An 18380-nucleotide genomic window follows, 5' to 3' on the forward strand; every position below is an offset into this window, starting at 1 on the left:
CATTCACGGAAATCACATCCTAGTAACATTTTCTTGGGCCAACAGCGCAAGAGCTAAACATGGAAACAAACTCACTTCTAAATATTGGAAGTGATGTTGAAAACAAAAATCATTCACTTTGAAAGACCACCTTTTGCCCACTTATCGAAGAATAAATATTTTCATCTGTAGTTGTGCATGGAGCCCTAGAAGTGAACCCCTCTGAAGCCAGCTGGCATCCCGGGAAAATGCAAGAACATATGGCCGGTGTCCCAGCGACGTTAACACCAACTAGATGCTACAGTAAGTGCACCTGACCGGGGCCTTCGCTCTGAGAACAGAGCTGGAGAGGTGAGAGAAGCAGAAAATACAGTCAGCAAGAAAAGAGATCTGACTTCAATAAACCTCTTTTCTTTACCGACGAGTTCAAAAGTTGCATTTTAGGACATCAAAGCACTGAAAATCAGACCGGGGAAGGGTAACGGACAGCGCTCCTGAGTCCAGTTCATTTCACTCAATGCAGATTCACCCGCTTACGGAAAGACAGTATTTTGATCTTCAGGAGAGGTGGAAAGTACGTAAAACGCATTATTTCCTCTACTCCAAATCAAAGCTCGGCAACCAGCAAGCCGGTAAAGAACGTTTAGAACTGGGCAGGCACACACAGAGAAGGAACCAACTTACCAGAAGAGTATCCGCAAAATATTTGCCACCAGTAACACCAGGCAGACGTAGGTGGAAAACCCCTCCGCGTTCTGTGTCCGGCGGATGTCTCTGTACTGGGGAATGTAGGGCACCACGCCGCCGAACACCATGGCCCCCGCAGCACCCCACGACACCAGCTGCTGCATAGGGACTAGCAGCCACTCCAAGCCCCCCGCCTCCATGGCGGGGGGTCGCGGGGCGGCCGCCCCGGGGGCAGTCGCGCCGGGTGGAGTCTTCCGCCGCAGCTCCCCGGTGGAGGTCGGCTCTAGCCACGCACGGGCCCCCGGACGGGAGGCGGCACCGTCACTGCGCCCTCTCCCGCAGGGCCGGCACCTGAGGAGGGGGACGGGACGTCAGCCTGGTTCTGCCGCGGGCTGCTCCGCTCCTCGCACGGCTCACCACCACCACCCCCACCCCCCGGAGGTGGAACCCCGGCTCCAGCACGGTCCAGGGGCGGCACCCCCCCACACTCCGCCGCTGAGGGGACACCCCCACCCCGAGTCGAGGGCCGGGAGGGGAGGCCAGGCTGAGGGGCGGGGAGGGCACTCCCACCCGCCGGACCACTTCTCTGAGGGAGCCTCCTTCACCCGCCCGCTCCCCGGCCGGCCGGCGGCTCCCCGCCGCGCCCCGCTCCGCTCCTTCGGAGCCACACAAACGCGCGCGTCCGTCCGTGTGTCTGTCTGTCTGTCTATCCATCTGTCTGTCTGTCTGTCTGTCTGTCTATCTATCTGTCTGTCTGTCTGTCTGTCTGTCAGCCCGCCCGCCGCCGCCCCACCTGCTTCCCGAGCTCCGGCGACGACCGCCATCCCCCTCCGCCGCTGGGGGCACGGGCCGGCGGCAGCGGCGGGCCCCGGGCGGCCCGTGACGTCACGATGACCCGCTGCGCCTCCGCCAATGAGCGGCGGGGACGCCCCGCCCCGTTCCGCCGCGCGCGCGCGGCCCCGCGGCAGGCGACGGGGCGGGAGGCAGGCGGCGGCGGGAGCAGCCGCGGGGCTGCCGGAGCCGGCCCGTCGCTTTGTCGAGCCCCGAGGACCAGGCGTTGCCGGCGCCGTGTCAGGCTGCCCGCGGGCCGCACTGGCCGTGCCGCCGCCACCTGGGTCGTGACTGCCCGTCCGCCGCACCGGTGCGGCTCCCCGAGCAGGCCCAGGGCACGGCAGCCGGCTGCGGCGACCGGCCCCTCGCCCCGGGAGGGCGGAGGGTGCGCAGCTCCCCGGAAAAGAGGCGGCGCCGGGCGTACCGGCGCTGTACCGGTGTCAGGCGCTGCCCCAGGTCTCGCTCCCCGGGCTCTGACATCCTCCTTTTCCTTAAGGGCTAGGAGCAACTCCGCCACGCTCCGTGAAAATTACATTTCGGTGGCTCTCAAAATTGCAGTCGGTCCTTAACTACACGCAACACAACTGCAACCGGGACGACTTCCTGAGGAGAGAGGGTTTTCCCCACAACGGTATCGATAAAAGGTGGCGGGGTGGGGTGGGGAATGCCTCTCCTACCCACAGCGATGGGCAGGCCTGCGCTGCTCTTCGCACCCGGCCCGCCCAGAGGTACAAGTGCTGCAACGCGCAGATGCTCCAGGGTAGCAGGGAAGCAGCACCCACAAACGGCTGCTTGAGGTGGTGGCAAACTTCAGTGACACTCAAAGGGACGGTTCATCCATCTAGCCTTACAGGCGGTTGCACAGCCGTCGTCAAAGCTTGCTCCTTGGGCTCCCCATAACACGCTTTCATAGACATTGCCTCCTTCCTTCTAGGTACTACTCCTGCTGCTCATCCAACAGGCAAGAAACGAGTTTTCCTGCAACAGAATCACTTCTTATTTTCTGTCGTGTATCAGCAACTGCAAATGTCTGTGGTGAGTCTTGAATGGAAAGGAGCTGAATTAAAAATAAGAGTGTTTGAGGGTTTCTGAAGCCTTTTGTTTACCTGCTGCATGGCAGCACCTTACTCAGCTGCAACCATATCTGCCACCTGGTAAGATTTTTCAGTGTATGTGCAGCACGTCAACCTGCACGTTACTGCAGAGCGTATTTTTCAAAGACCGTTTTTAAGGTACCATCACACAAACATCCATAACACTCCCCTACATAGATGATGTGACCAGTAATAACGTTAGGACTCACGTTTCCTACAAGGAAGTAGTAGCTCTGCTACTGGAACAAATCTATGCTTTATTCCTGAAAGTTTGATTGTCAAACTTAAAAATACACAGTGGAAGTCTTCAATTCTGATTTTTGGATGAGGAGCCTCAAGTTCTTGATTTCAGAGCATCTGATTCATTCAGAGAGAGTATAACAATCAAATTATGTATAAACTGCATAAAACCTATTTTATTATTTAATGGATCATATTCCATATATCACTTGTGCCTTATTATAATCATGCAGCTATGCCAACTTCATTCCAAACTTTTCTTGGGAGCCCTTGCCACATTATTTTTCCTTAAGCACAATGGTCTAAAGCCTCAGGCTGAAAATAAGTGTAGCCTTGATTAGGAAGCCAACTTCTGTTCATGGAAGTGTTTTGAAAAAACATTGAAAAATTATTTCAAGAAAATAGATATTTTGAAGTAATGGTTACCTACATAGAAGAAACTGCCCAGGCTGACACCAGTTCTCCAGGTTAGCTTCCCAAATAATTCCAGAATACTTTCAAGCCTATGTGATAACAGATTTCATACAATATTAAGTTTCTAAGTTACTCAACTGGAAACAGATCAGTGCCTTAACTTAGGTTGTTTACCCTTACTCAAAATTGCAAGGGTAAAAATGTCAAATTACGGCATGTTGCTGTGTGAATGTAGTTCAGATTTGGTCACTGAAAAATGTCCTAGTTTAGGAGTTAATCCGTTGATGTAAACTAAACTGAGTAGTGATGCCAGACACTGGGCAGGGGGAGGAATGACAGGTTGGTTTGAACTCTGTAGTTCAAGTTTGTGCCAGCCTCAGGGAGGGACCATTCAGGTCTCAGAATATTCGAAGCAGCCAGGGGCAACTTCCTTTGGTGGTCGAGCCATCCTAAGGTGCTCACTGACAACCCAGCACACAGAACATCCAACCACAACAGACCCAGCAAGACTCCAATAGGAGAGTCCCCTGGAGAAAATTTATCTAAAGCTTGGGTGATAACTGGTGACTGAAGAGAGTCTTCCCTCATCAAGGACAAATTCCACAACCTGCAGGTCTGACAGCAGCCAGATGAGAACACTCAGCCTTGCCAGGCTTTGCACCAAACTAGTTTTCTTTGGTAGTTGTAAAGTGAGAGGAAGCTCAGAAGGACCACTTCCTTGGTGTAAAAGCAGAGCCTACTGTTGAAACAGAACTGCTTCACGGCCAGACAGCAATTCTTTGGTTTTGAGTGAGGAGAAAAAGAACAGGTGCATTTATTTTTCCACACAGACTGGCAAACTTCCCCCTTTAAAAAAAAAAAATTTAAAAAATCTCCATTTGCTAGAACTAGAACCCATTCAGAAAACAGAAGCAGGCAGTGTGTTTCACACCAGGTCTTTGAAGACTAATATTAATCTTTTTATGACAACTGCTGTAAGGGAATCGAAATTGAGTATGTGAGCAGCTCTAGCGGCCTAGTTTTGAACTAGCTCCTAGCAGTTAACATTTTGGTAACAGCATAGTCCCTAAACCTCCAAACATAACAAGAACTTTGATTTACTCCAGTTTAAGAAATCTGATAGAGATTATACTTGTTAAGAAATGTTCCTGTAATATCTTTGGATACCGTTTAAGCAAGCTAAAAGTGGTGAACAGACATGGGATGTTTTCAAAGGGATTATAACATGAGTAGAGATGGTAAAAATTGTTACATAAGGTTTTCTTTTGCAAATAGGTCCACTGAATTAGAAAATAAGTAGAGGCTTATTTCTACAGTTTGCTCCATGTAGCCATATTCCTAGCAGAAGGACAGTAAGGCCAATAGGACACGGGAATCAACCACACAAGTTGGACCAGTTTCAAGACAGAAGCCTTAGCTACCTCTTTGCATCTTTTTACAGGAGGAGGGGGGCTGTTGGTGCTTCACTTGTAGTTACTACAGTAGCAAAAATAGCAGATTGCTGCAAGTCTTCTAACCCGTCTGTTGTTCTGTCAATTGATTTTGAAAGATGAGTATTAAAATTATTTTATATTCTACATTAGAGAAATGCTTTTGCACTGAAGCAAGCATAGGAAGTCCCTGCAAGATGTAGGCTAAAGACACGGTGCAGATAAGCTCTAAGTCACTCCTTGAACACATTGCACAATAAGTGGTGTAAGGATTATATGAATTCCTATGGTAGCCAAAATCCCTTCAAATATCACATTATATCTCATTCTACAGCTATAGTCATGGTGAGATTAAAAAGAAATATTCACTGTACTGTTCATAAAAGAAGTAAATGGGTCTTAAATACCTTGAAATTGGTCTTTCCTACCAAGATGGATTATCACTAAATCAGCTGTCCTCTCCACTTTTGATTTTCTAAAGCAACCCCACTGCAACTGGTGGCAAAAGCTACCTCCTGGCCCCATCAAACAGTGGTGAGCCCATTTTTGCAATTGATGGACAGAATCAAGCTAGCATTAACAGGAGATACTGTATTATTGCACATCTTCACCACTTTGTCTTTCTCCTGCACTGGCCTTTGTAAACAGAGCAGTGACTATAAACATGGGTGAAGTACCCAGTGGCATGCAGAGGAACTCCATCTCCACTTTCCAGGAGGACCTCCAGCCTACAAGCCCACCTCTGGGCAGCACCATGCAACGGGAACCAGGACCACGCAGGCTGAGCTTGTTAGACTCCTCTCTGTACTTGGACTGCTACCATCTCCACAGACCAATGAAGAAAAATCCCCAAACCAAACATGCCAGAGAAGCAGGAATCAACCTGACTGCTGGCAGAGATACATGAACCCTTCTTTGAACCTTTGAAAAAATGGGCAAAGTTCAGGCCAGTGGAGAAATAAACAATGTAACACACAGGCAAGAAGTTGGAACCGGGACTTCTTGAGCCACACCTGTTCTGTCAAACAGGTCCAGCTGACTACAACCATTTCTTCCCCACATGCTCTTCGTATGCCACCATCGCACGTGTCCCACGGCCACAGGGTCACCTCAGCCAGCAGGCTGCAGCAGAGAAGCCTGCAGGCAGCTCCCACCTGTCACCTGTGCATCCTTGCCCGTGTCTAACAGTGCAGCCAGAAAGTTCTCACATCAATAACATCGAGGAGTAGAGCCGGAAGGACCAAAACCAAGGAATGTCTCCACAGATGGGATCTGCACAGTGTGCGGTGGGAAAATCCATGCGGGTTCCATCCAGTGCTGAACCAATGCATGGTGCCCAGCATCAGACGGGACGTGAGGTTTACACGCTATCTGTATTCCTCTATTCTGTCTTATTAAAATGGCTATTTTATTAAGCCATTTTTTGTTGGACCTTTCTTGACAAGATGCAGAAAGAGCCCTGCACCATGTCCCTCTCTTCTGCACTTCACCCCTCCCCAGGGCAGAATACTTACTAATTACAAGATCATTGCATTCAGCAAGAAGCTGCTGATGTTGGGCAGTGAGAAGGGAATGAGGGAGTATGGTGGGTTCACCTCAGCCAGCAGTGAAGCCCCCACCCAGTTGTTCACTCAATTCCCCCCAGCAGGATCAGAAAGGTAAAACCGAGAAAATACTAATGGGTTGAGATAAAGTCAGTTTAATAAGTGAAGAAAAAGAACAAAAATAAGTGATGCAAAGACAATCACCACCTCCCACCATCAGACTAACAGCCAGCCAGTTTCTGAGCAACAGCTACTTTAGAAGAAGCTACCCCCTCACACCCCCAGCCCATTTTTATTGCTGAGTGTGATGCTACATGGTCCAGCATGTCCTCCCTTTGGTCAGTTGGGGTCAGGTGTCCTGGTTGTTTTCCCGCTCACCCTCTTGCCCACCCCCAGCCTACATGCAGCAGGGGGGGCAAAAAACCCAAACCCAACTTTACTGTGTGAGTAACAATTGAGTCCAAGACAGTAATTTAGACGAGAGAGACAAATGTTGCAGCCTGTTGGCACTGCACCCCTGCCCCTGTCTGTGGAGGCCCAAGTCTCCAGCACTATTCTACCCCAGTGACACTTGTGCCAGCCTACACGGGCAGCGTCCCTTGGCACCCTCTTGTCCCTGTATGTCCTTGTTGTTTCAGATGCCGTTTGCCAGGCACACTTGGAATACGCACCCACAAGACTCCTGCTGGCAAATGCCATATGAAGCACTAAACAGAGTAGGGGTGGGAGGGCCTCCTACAGCCCCAAGCTGCACAAAATATCTGTCATACTCTTAGCACCCCCCTCTCTGCTGCAAATATCTCACAGGCAGGCTACTGTCAGTAAAGGTTTCAGTTTTAAACACATATTTGCAAAGGATCTTTGTTTCAGACAAGAAAGCACAAGGTTTTTCTCCCAACAAGAACAGCCAAAGAATCAGATTTCCATGCCCTTGGGTTTTTATGTTACTGTCATTGCTCACTGATACAGACCTTGCACTGTTAGAGGACATACTGTTTATCCTACACCTGATACTTCCCAGTGTTCCTCTTCATATTTGCTCAAATCCATCCATGTTTTCTGCAATCATAATAATTGCTTTCCACTAATTCAAGGTGAATTTAAACTGACTGTATCAGGAAAACTCCAGTTGTCTTCTCTGTGATAAATTATCTCTGAAGCTCCAAGGAAGGTATCTAAGCTTGAACATAGCTGCACTTTGCTCCCAGGAAACTTGAGCCACAATTCTTTACAGCTTTTGGAAGAGCAAAACGTGTGTCCTCAGACGAACCATTCTCTCCTTTTCCGAGCTTCCAGCCTCTTCAGCACAGCCTCTCTCATCAAATTTTGTAGAAAAAGTACTCTTACTGCCATACACCCCACGCCACATTTAATCTCTGTGTACAAAACACATGTTCTGCTGTGGATCATGAGGTACCTGAAAGAGAGCCACACAAGGCTGTGGGATCTGAACATGTGAGGTTGGATTACTGTCCTTGTGCTGCAGAGCCTGCCCCATCTTGTTCTCACAGCAGACAGTGGCAGAGACTTGCCTGTTACACACTGAATTTTCTTCAACAAAGCTCCACCGTGCACATACGACACCCAGCGTAAGGAGCAAAACTGTGAGATGATTTGAACGTAACCGCCAGATCCAGTGTCAGGCATGCCATGGGTGGGCCACAAAACCAGAGAAACTGACCCCGCTCTCTTTTCCACTTGGGACAAACACCTCCAGCTCCCTCCTGCAGCCCTTCAGGAGAGGAACTGCTGGATGAATATGCTCCTCCACCTTCACTGTCGAAATATAGTAGGGACAAGGCTAGAGCAGAAAGCAATATAGGAAGTAGCATCTGTTACCAGCCATGCCTGGGAAACATAGCGAGGGATTTCTGGATCTCCACATAATAATTCAGACAACAGCAGCTAGATGGGTGACTTCACACAGCCACAAATTACACACAACTCTTCACAGAGCCAAAGGATGCCACCACGTCAGTTGAAGCATTTGCAGCGGCCTTTCTGCTGCTCCTATGTTTATCCCCAGTGCAGAACACTTAGAAGGAAAACTATGCCCTGTTTTCTGTTACAGTTACTTAGCGATACATGATGCCCATAGTACACACAGGGAACTTCTGATAGAGAATATCCTTAACCCTGTCATTTTGCTTTCTGCAGAAGCTTGAAGAAAGGGGCTGACTGAACAAGTTTCACAATAAGGGGATTTGTGAGCAGCAGCTCACAACCAACCGCTGGAATTACCCTTTTATCTTCAAAGATACAGAGCCTGAAATTCGAACCATGCACAAACACCCAAGCTTTTAAAATTCACCTCAAATGACTTGTCTTTCAAAAAGGCACTACAGTTGCCAGACACCATTGACCCGAATGCCTTTCCCCCCACCCCCCCCCCACCCCCCCACCCCCCCCCCCCCGTGCCTGAAGCATTTGCATTTCACTCACCACATCTTTCCACGCTTTGAAATAACAGCAACTTGTTACTTCTACTGATGTTACCAGATAAAAGAAAAGTGATGTCTTCACCAGTACTATTCCAGTGGAACAAGCTTTCAGTGAACTACACTGTGCTGAGTCACGAGAAACAGGTAAATGTTAATAGTTTGCTTGCAAGAACCATGTAGGATTTCAGCATATAAAAGCTGATGACCTAGCAAAGCCAGACACTTTTTCTGCACATTGTGTCCCTCTGATTGCAAAGTGACACAAGAGGAGCTTCCTAAGAGAGAGGGAAAGACCAAGCACAGCATGACTCAAAGACCCAACCCTACAATTTGGTAGCAGAAATACCATGACTGTGGTGCAAGAACTAGCTTGTACCTAGCTCTTTTCTCTTCAGAGAAAACTTCTACAAGTGACCATGCCTCTGTCAGGAAGGAAGAGAAAAAGCAAAACCCCAAAATTTTCTTTGTGATTTGCATCCTGCCTTCTGATCTACAGACAGACAAGTTGCCATGGTGGCTCAGGAATACTTGCCTTCTTTTCTCCTTCCAGGACTAAATTTTCTGTTTTATTTCTTACCACAAATATAATGTTAGGCGCTTTTTTTGAGACACCCTCTCTCACCTCCATTTCAAAGCAGACCTGAGCCAGACGTGCTTGGATTATGTGACTGGAGTATTCCTGACTGGTATATAAAATCTCATTTATCAGCAAACTGGAGAGGGAGGGGACTTTATATAACATCCAAACAATGAGAGTAATGCATTTCTACAAAACAATTCCTTTATTGCTCCACACCGCAGGCTTTTACAGCATGGCATGGCATTGTATAGTAGTGGCACTGAACTTGGAGCTTAGGACTATAAATGTTTAAACATACTTTTATTTTCTATCCTGGTACCCTGACTTCTCCTTCCAGCACTGTAGGGACTAGAATTGTCCTAGGAAAGAGCAAAAGAAACAGCCTTTGGATACCATTTCAGCATAAAAGCACAATGTGAAGAGTTCACAGCACAGGCCTGCAATTCTGAAACAGAATAGAAGCGGATGGCTCCCCAGTCTCTAGGTCACACTATTTTTTATTTTTACTTCATGTGCTTCATACCAAGAGGACATATCTAAATTCAAACTTACTAAAGTCTAAGCTTTTTACTGAAAGTGGCATAGAGCATATTTTGCTATGGAAAATTCATTTATATTGTCAAATCTTCTCTTTTGTTCCTCTCTCTAACCCGCTCAAGACCCATTTTTGTATTCATTGCCAAAACAAACCTCTTGGTACCCTTTTAACAAATTAAGTCTTCTTTACTCACTGCAGTAAATACTCTTACGAGCACTGGTAGGACTGGTTGTTTACTCGTTCTTGGCTAAACCTCTGCTTTTGACACCACCACCACCACCAAAAAGATTTTTGCTCAGCTTCCCTTAATCCATGGATGCACGCTTAACATGGATTACTGTTTTTAAAATATGGTTCATCTTACATCCCCAGATTTCAGACCCTGAAAATATATGTAACAGATCAACTCCAAAAAACTGAGCTCTCTGAGGTGGGAGAGAATAGAGAACAGCAGGGCAAAGCCAAGAGCACCAGTTCTATTTTAATTAAATTCAGTGTTAAACAAAGACTTTTAGATCTTGCTGTTTGTCTCTTCTAAGGTTTTCTGAACTTTGAACTTTTCCACGACCATTTTTAGCTTTACAGACACTTCCCTTTTTATTCCATAAACCCAGTTTGGGATTAGTGGCTTAATTCAGCTCAAGATTTGAACTAGGAGGGTCATTCAAATTAGCTGTGGAGGCCACAAAGTAAAAGAATGGTACCCTTGGAGGGGGAAATGCATGGTGAAATACTTCTTTTAGTCTCCCTCACACTTTTAATTGCCCCTCCTGCACTGCTGTTCTGGCTGGATACCATGTTTTTTTGTTCTGACCCTACTGACCTGCCTCTCAAACAAGAGGAGCTAATTACAAAAAGCCTTTCCCAAGTCATGCTTGTTTTCAGTTGAACTCTAACCTAGCCATTGCTAAAATGTGGCGTTACAAAGATTTAGTGCGATTCTTGCAAATTCATTGGTTCTATAATGGTTGCTCCTCCGTATTTCCAGCCATTTCTTTACCCCTGCAAGCTCTTCACTGCAAATAGGACTCTGTGACTTTGTCCAAGGTGTCTGGACACAAGCAGAGACACTTCCACTGTCTCCAGGGGAAAATACTGCTGCCTTCCAAGGGAAAATACTGCAAAGCTTATGTAGCTGTTCTGGCAGGAGGGAAAACCAAGAGAACTATTGCTGTTAACAGGAGTAAAAATGCAAAAATACTACAGCTCTACTGTCTAGCCCTAAGTGAAAGATTTATTAGCAATGAACAAACAGGTAAGAACCAACAATCGTTTCTTATTATTTAAGCAGCAGAACAAAAAAGCGATGTGGTTGCAGGTAGTGGCTATGTACAAATGCAAAGCATATCAATATGCATATTATTGCTCAGATTGTTTCATCTAGAAGCTTTCTAGGGCAGTAACACTACTAGAGCACTCAAGCTCTGCAAAACTTACTTGATTTTTCTTTCTACAATGAGAATGTCAAAGAGGAGAATCTGAGAGAGTGGGAAAATGAGGATGTACAGAGGAGAAGCCATGATTATGGGAAGCAGGCAGCAATGTGGAGGTTTGCTTTGATGCCAGAATCTCACCATGGAGATTAACATGCCTTCCCAAATGAGGTGGGGAAGGTCAAGAAGGAGAACAAGTAAGTTTATTAAGAAAGATTCTTAGTGGTAGGTTTACAGGAGATAATCTTTCCATCATTTGAGGTCACTACTAACTCAGGAGATAAACTTTGTGGATGAAGGCACTGTTATGTGTTGGGCATATCTACAGAGTAATAGACTAAGGAAAGCTGTTGCCCAACAGTGATATTCTCCTAACCATAAAGGCACCATAAATGTAAAACCTCTTCATTTACATCAGCAACAGTTACAGCACTCAGGACATCTGCGAACAAAACAAGACACCTCTGCAACAGATGCACCAGAAGCTTTTTGTGTTACTGTCGTGTTTCAAACCCGGCTGGCAGCAAAACACCATGCAGCCCCTCGCTCACCCTTTCCCTGCCCTGGGGAATGGGGGAGCCAATTGGAGGGGTAAAGGTAAGGAGACTCATAGGTTGAGATAAAAGCAATTTAATAATTTAAATGAAATAAAATTAAAATAATAATAGTAATAATAGAATATACAAATGAGCGATGCACAATGCAATTCCTCACCACCTGCTGACCGATGCCCAGCCTGTTCCTGGTTAGTGGTCCCAGAGGAGGTGTGTGAGCCGGCACAGGGAGGATGCAGGAACAACCAAAAACCATGGATGAAACACAAAGAGTACATTTATTCTTGTTACCTCATAACCTAACCTGGGAGATCTCCGCAGCAGCACCCACGCAGAGGCACACAAGCGAGAATGCAGGCACCGCACAGCTCGGTCGTTGCTGGCCAGAAAGAGGAGAAGAAAGAAAAGATCCCAAACCTGCTGCTTTTGCCTGTTTATCAGGGATTTTTGCAGGCGTAGTTTTCCATGGTGCTTTCATCCTTCCCGAAGCAGGGCAGGAATCTCAAGGATGTTCGGTAAGGTGTCTCTGGGTCTCTCACAGGCCTATGCTATCTAAATGCAGACATTCCATCTGTCAAGCATACAAAGCTAAACAACAACTAGTATGATATATGTGTTTTTTGACACCCCAGCTACAAGTCACTTTACTGTGTTTACAAACCTCCTTGCTAATTTTCCGTTGTATTTGTGCAGGAGGGAAGAACTCAAAATCGCCATCTCAGAAGAGAGGGTGCCCCAGCTTCCTGGCCCACTTTCATCTACATACTGAGCATGACATTACACGAGATGGAATATTCTGTTGGCCAATTCGTGTCTGTTGCTCTGGCTGTGCTCCCTCCCAGCGTCTTGTGCACCTGTGCACAGGCAGAACATGGGAAGCTGTAAAGTCCTTGTTTTCTTAGCAACAACTGAAAATATCAGTGCAGTATCAGCATTCTTCTCATACCAAATCCCACACTCAATCCAGAACACAGCACTAGCCTAGCTACTAAGAAGGAAAATTAGCTCTATCCCAGGTGAAACCAGGGCAGCTATGAAGCTGAAAACCACAGGGATGACCTACATGCTGACACGACTGTGAGAGGCAGCGCCCAGCCCTTGCTGATGCCTTTGCTCTTGTCTCTTCAGACATTCTGATGCAAGGCACTTCAACAAGCAGCGTTTTTACCACTCTGTATTACAAACCTAATCACATGGGAAAAAGGAAGAAAACCTTAAAAACAAAACAAAACACCAAACCCAAAACTCGGCCCTTGGTGGACAAGCATTTCCCTTCGTTTGATTTGTTGCTTCTGTGAAATCGTAAGGCCTCTGGAGATCAGGGCTCAACATCCTTATTTCGCTACTGCCCAGCAGAATTACGATTTCTCTGGCAAACAAAGGGACACCGCCGCTGGGCGGTATTTACCGATCCACCCAGGCCCTTCAGCGCGCCGCGGGGCCTCCCACGCTGCCGCCGGCGCGGAGCGGGGGGGCACCGGCAGCTCACCTGCCCGCCCCGCCCCACCCCGCCGCGGCCGGGGAGGCGCCCGGCGGGCCCTGCCCGCAACAGCAGCCGGAGTCGATGGCGACCGCCGACACACCGGGCGCCGGGGACCTGTCGCAGCTGGTGAGCCCACTGGTGGGGAGCGGGGGCCGGGTTCGGAGCCGCCCTGGCCGACGGGTCCCCCCCTCCTCGGTCGGGCCGAGCGGAGAAGGGCGGTGGGGCGGCGCCGAGCTCGGGGCCCGGTCCCTGCGACCCGGCCCGGCTCGCTGGGCCGGAGCTCCCTCCGTGCGCCGCCGCCCGGGGCTCCTGCTTTCTGCTTTGTCTTTTATTCCCCCCCCCCCCCCCCCCCCCCCCCCCCAGGCGGAGAATCTGCTGTATCAGCTGCAGGAGAATTTTCAAGCTTTGACTGAAAAGATAACGCTGAGAAATATCCTCTTTCGTCTTTCAACCCGGGTGACCGACCCCGCGGGAGAGGCTTCGTGCTCCTGCGGCTGCAGTTCTCCCCTGGACCGGGCTTGGTGTAAAGAAGGGCTTTGCTTTTTAACGGCGGGGTGCGCTTTTTTCCTGAACATCAACTTAAGATACAGTGATTAACGTTAACACCTATGGTGTAAAGATAGCCCCCCCCCCCCCCCCCCAGCCCATTTATTCTCCCTTAGGCTAAGAAGGAAATCCTAAAAAAGGTTTGACTAGAAGTATTGTCAACTCCCGCTGATCTAGTCTCTGTGTGACAATTCTTGCTTTCAAGTAAAATAAACATCAAATTATGTAGAAAAATTCTGAAGGTACGTTAAAAAAAAAATCTTCAAGAATGCCACTGATGTCAGTGTGTCACTGCATGTTGTTGGTTTAAAAACAGCTGCTGGCCTCAAGAGTGTGGGAAGGTGAGCCCTCAAAAAGAGAAATTAAGACCTGAAGGGGCTCTGAACTTTCTCATTAGATGTACTTACAGATTTATTACATTTTCTAATTTTTCTGAAACTTGACCTTTCAGGAAGTGGCTGCTTTAATGTAAAAGAAGAATGATGTTTTAGCAACACTCCTGTTCTGATTGTGTAGGTTGACTGTATGGTATCACCTAAAATAGTTCCTCAGAAAGAAAACAATCTCTTACATAGAAAATACTCCAGTTCACTCTTGGGCATACAGGAAGGCATTTGAAAATATTAAGAACCTGAATGCTTATCTGTTGCAAGAGAAAGTAGGATTGTCTTGTAATAATACAACCTTGTGCATGCTTCATCTTGCATTTAACATGAATAAGAGGCTGAGACATCTGTAAGAAAGCTGCTTGTTTTTCTCGCAGAAGAAAAAACCCTATAAAATCCTAGAATTAATTATAAATAAGTTATCTTTAACTTTTTACTGGAAGAAATGGGCAAGCGCATTGATGATCTTGAGAAGCACGTTGCTGACCTAATGACAGAGGCTGGGATAGAGAACACCAATGAAGAGTTGAGAGTAAAGTAACTTAATTTTTACTGTATTTTATATGTTTCCATTATGGGTTTGAACTGTGGGCAGCACCTAGCCTGAAAATATTGTTTACATATTTATCATACCTGCATTTACTCGGATTTTAAAGTATACTTAGATTAAAAAAAAAAAAAATACCTCAGATTTCCTTTTGCCAAAAGCCAAAGCAAGCTACTATTTTTTCAAAAGAAACCTGTAGCTTGCTGCTTCTGTTCCAGCTGAGTGCCATATACAAGGGGTAGTACAAACTAATCCCAAACCTGTAAACTGAGGCTGTACATTTGTAATAAAATGTGTGTGGCTTAAAGCACTCTGCCCACCATTCCAGTCCCTCAAGTATGCTAACCTAGCTGACTGAGGATTCCCACTGGTATGAATTTATGTACATCTGCTTTTAAAGCTGTTCAGCTTCCCGACGTGTCTCAGAGCACACCTCTTAAATACATTCACCCTGAACACAGCAGTGGTTTGCTCCTGCAGCAGTAGGATGGGGGATGGAAGGAACAAGGATAACTTCAGTATTATTGTCAAACACACTAATACAAAAATCACGGTACAGTTCAGGATTGCCTGACAGATTTCATATCGCTGACTCTGCAAATGCCACACCCCCCACTCCCCCCGACAGATGCCTTGGTGTTCTTAATATTTATGTGACAGCATTGCTTCCGTGTTCTGTGGGTGCGAGTGATGTTTTCTTCCTGTTGCATGCTTTCCTGATGCAGACTGAGAGACATCAGTTATTTTTGTCACTTAGAGACTGCTTACCCAGTGAAAGACAGGAATATCTGTATATTTAAATTATTTAAATTAGGCATCTATTCGTTCTGATGCCTTTTTTGTGATAAGCTATTAAATAATTTTCAGAAATACAGAGACAACCTGTGAAGATGTATTTAACTGTACTTAATCTTCCTATTTTTGTTAACTGTACTTAATCTTCCTATTTTTATGCTGAATCACATTCATGAATAATTAAACCACTAACCTACTTATTCACTGTTTCTTTGCAGCACTTAAATGAGGATGTGATCAAGAAAGATAAAGGGAGAACAGCACCACACTGAATCTAGAAGTTTACAACCAGTGTCACTAGTTACAAAAATCATCAGTGAAAACAAACGTGGTTGCATCATGTCACAATATAATATCTCTCTCTCTCTCTCTTTTTTTTTTAAACTGTTGCCCCAGGAGAAAGCAGAAAACTGGGTTTATTCATCAATGGGACACTGTATTTCCTGTGATTGGGAAAGAACTGTTAAATGTCAGGGAAGACAAACCCACTATTTTGGATAGAAAACTATATCCTGTATAGTGAACTTATCCAGTCACAAACTTTTTCAATGTATGAAAATGTATTTATTTTAATAATACTAAAATTTTCATTATAGTGCTTTGTTGCCTTTTTAACTTAAATGTTCTTAGAATAACAAGATCCTTCTGTGACAAAACTTTTCCATTTGCATGTGCCATTTTGATGCTTTAAATGTTTTACATTACAAAATGCACCTTATCTGATGTTGCTACAAAGGTGCCTTTGCAAAACTTCATAGGTCCAATAAATATAAACTATTCTGCACTAAAAGAAATGGCAGTGTTTGCACAGATGACAGCTGTTCAGTCGTTACTCTTTTCACAAGCCCACCCAAAACTGTGCACACAAAATCATCCAGGTATGCACATTGTACCAATTTCAGTTATTTAAATTTGCCATTTTGAAGAAAGAGCCTATTTTAAACACCTTGAGATAGATAAGGGATTGTAGTTACTAAACATGTCCTGAACAAGACATGCTGTAGTCAAACAAAACAGGATATACGCACTATCTTTAAAGTTCTTGTACACCAAAACAGTGGCACTTTTCACAGAAAAGATTTTGTTTGAAACTTAATGGGAACCTCTTACAACAGAAATTGAAGCATTACCAGGTCAATAGGATACTTCAGCTAATGAAAGATAAATTTCCAGTCTTAAAAAGGGAAATAAATAAGACCTGGGGAACTACAGCCAGTCAGTCTCATCTCTGTGCCCAGTAAGATCATGGAGCAGATCATCCTGTAAACTATGCTAGGGCACATGGAAAATAGGGAGATGACTGGTGACAGCCAACATGGCTTCGCTAACGGCAAATCGTCCTGATGAATTTGGTGGCCGCAAATGACAGGGTTACAGCACTGATGGATAAGGCAAGAGCAGCTGACATCATCTACCTGGACTTGTGCAAATCTTTTGACACTATCCTGCACAACATCCTGGCCTCTAAATTGGAGCGACCTGGATTTGATGGATGGACAACTCAGTGGATAAGGAATTGTCTGGATGGTCACACTCAAATAGTTGTGGTCAACGGCTCAGTGACCAAGCGGAGAGCAGTGAGGAGTGGTGTTCCTCAGGTGTCTGTATTGGGACAGGCGCTGTTTAACATCTTTGTTGGTGACATGGACAGTGGGATTGAGTGCACCCTCAGCAAGTTCACTGATGACACCAAGCTGTGTGGTGCAGTCAACATGCTGGAGGGAAGGGATGTGCCATCCAGAGGGACCTGGATGGGCTGGAGAGGTGGGCCCGTGCAAACCTCATGAAGTTCAGGAAGGTCAAATGCAAGGTCCTGCATGTGGGTCGGGGCAATCCCAAGCACAAAAAGAGTCTGGGAGATGTGTGGATTGAGAACAGCCCTATGGAGAAGGACTTGGGGGTAGTAGTGGATGGAAAACTGACTATGAGCCAGCAATGCACACTTGCAGCCCAGCAAGCCAACTGTACCCTGGGCTGCATCAAGAGAAGTGTGGCCAGCAGGTACAGGGAGGTGATTATCTCCATCTACTCTGCTCTCATGAGACCCCACCTAGAGCGCTGTGTCCAGCTCTGGGGCCCCCAACTTAAGGAGGACATGGATCTGCTCAAGAGGGTCCAGAGGAGGCCACAAAAGATGATCAAGGAGCTGGAGAACCTCCCCTGTGAGGACAGGCTGAGAGAGTTGAGGTTGTTCAGCCTGGAGAAGGCTCTGGGGAGACCTTATAGCAGCTTTCCAGTACTTAAAGGGGGCTAGAGGAAAGATGGGGAGGGACTCTTTCTCAGAGAGTGTAGTGATAGGATGAGGGGTAATGGTTTTAAATTGAAGAGGATAGATTTAGATTAGATGTAAAAAAGAAGCAGTTCTTTACTGCGAGGGTGGTGAGACACTGGAACAGATTTTCCAGAGAAGCTGTGGCTGCCCCCTCCCTGGCAGTGTTCAAGGCCAGGTTGGACGGGGCTTTGAGCAGTCTGGTCTAGTGGAAGGTGTCCCTGCCCATGGCAGGGGGGTTGGAACTAGGTCGACTTTAAGGTCCCTTCCAACCCAAACCCTTCTGGGATTCTATGATTCTATCAAATATTCTTAAAACTTCAGCAGGTATTAATACTTAGCATCTATTACACAGTCTTCATATCAAGAAATGATTCTAATCAATGCTTTCATCATGCAGATTTGCAAGCAATGTCAAACTCAGGGGAGAGGTTGATATGCTAGAAGACAGGATGGAGAAATGTGCCAACAGGAACCTCGTGAAGTTCAAGGGCTGGTGCTGAGCCTTGCCTCTAGGGCAGGGTAAGCTTATGCTGCAGGGCAGTTGTGAGGGGCTGGCTGGCATACAGCTTTGCAGGAGAGGAATGGG

The 18380-nt window shown here is 46.5% G+C and overlaps 2 protein-coding genes across 4 annotated transcripts in view; one reads left to right on the forward strand and one right to left on the reverse strand.

Annotated features, from left to right (window-relative positions):
* Positions 1 to 1014, reverse strand: part of SLC66A2 (solute carrier family 66 member 2) — a 69582-nt gene extending 68568 nt beyond the window's left edge. For both annotated transcript variants that reach the window (XM_074899768.1, XM_074899767.1), the window contains exon 1: positions 664 to 1014. In XM_074899768.1, the coding sequence (XP_074755869.1) occupies positions 664 to 866 (203 nt within the window). In that variant the 5' untranslated portion in view covers positions 867 to 1014. The remainder of the gene's footprint in view (positions 1 to 663) is intronic.
* A 12184-nt stretch (positions 1015 to 13198) lies between these two features.
* Positions 13199 to 16361, forward strand: HSBP1L1 (heat shock factor binding protein 1 like 1). 2 transcript variants are annotated; one of them, XM_074897919.1, is made up of 4 exons: positions 13199 to 13374; positions 13612 to 13678; positions 14618 to 14717; positions 15741 to 16361. In XM_074897919.1, the coding sequence occupies exons 1-4, from the start codon at positions 13330 to 13332 to the stop codon at positions 15745 to 15747; spliced, it is 219 nt and encodes a 72-aa protein (XP_074754020.1). In that variant the 5' UTR covers positions 13199 to 13329; the 3' UTR covers positions 15748 to 16361. The 2 variants fall into 2 exon arrangements, with proteins under 2 accessions (XP_074754020.1, XP_074754019.1); XM_074897918.1 differs by having other exon boundaries at positions 13201 to 13374; positions 14618 to 14712.
* The last annotated feature ends 2019 nt before the right edge of the window (positions 16362 to 18380 follow it).

Source organism: Athene noctua, chromosome 2 (genome assembly GCF_965140245.1).
Source record: "Athene noctua chromosome 2, bAthNoc1.hap1.1, whole genome shotgun sequence".
Taxonomy (NCBI): Eukaryota; Metazoa; Chordata; class Aves; order Strigiformes; family Strigidae; genus Athene; species Athene noctua.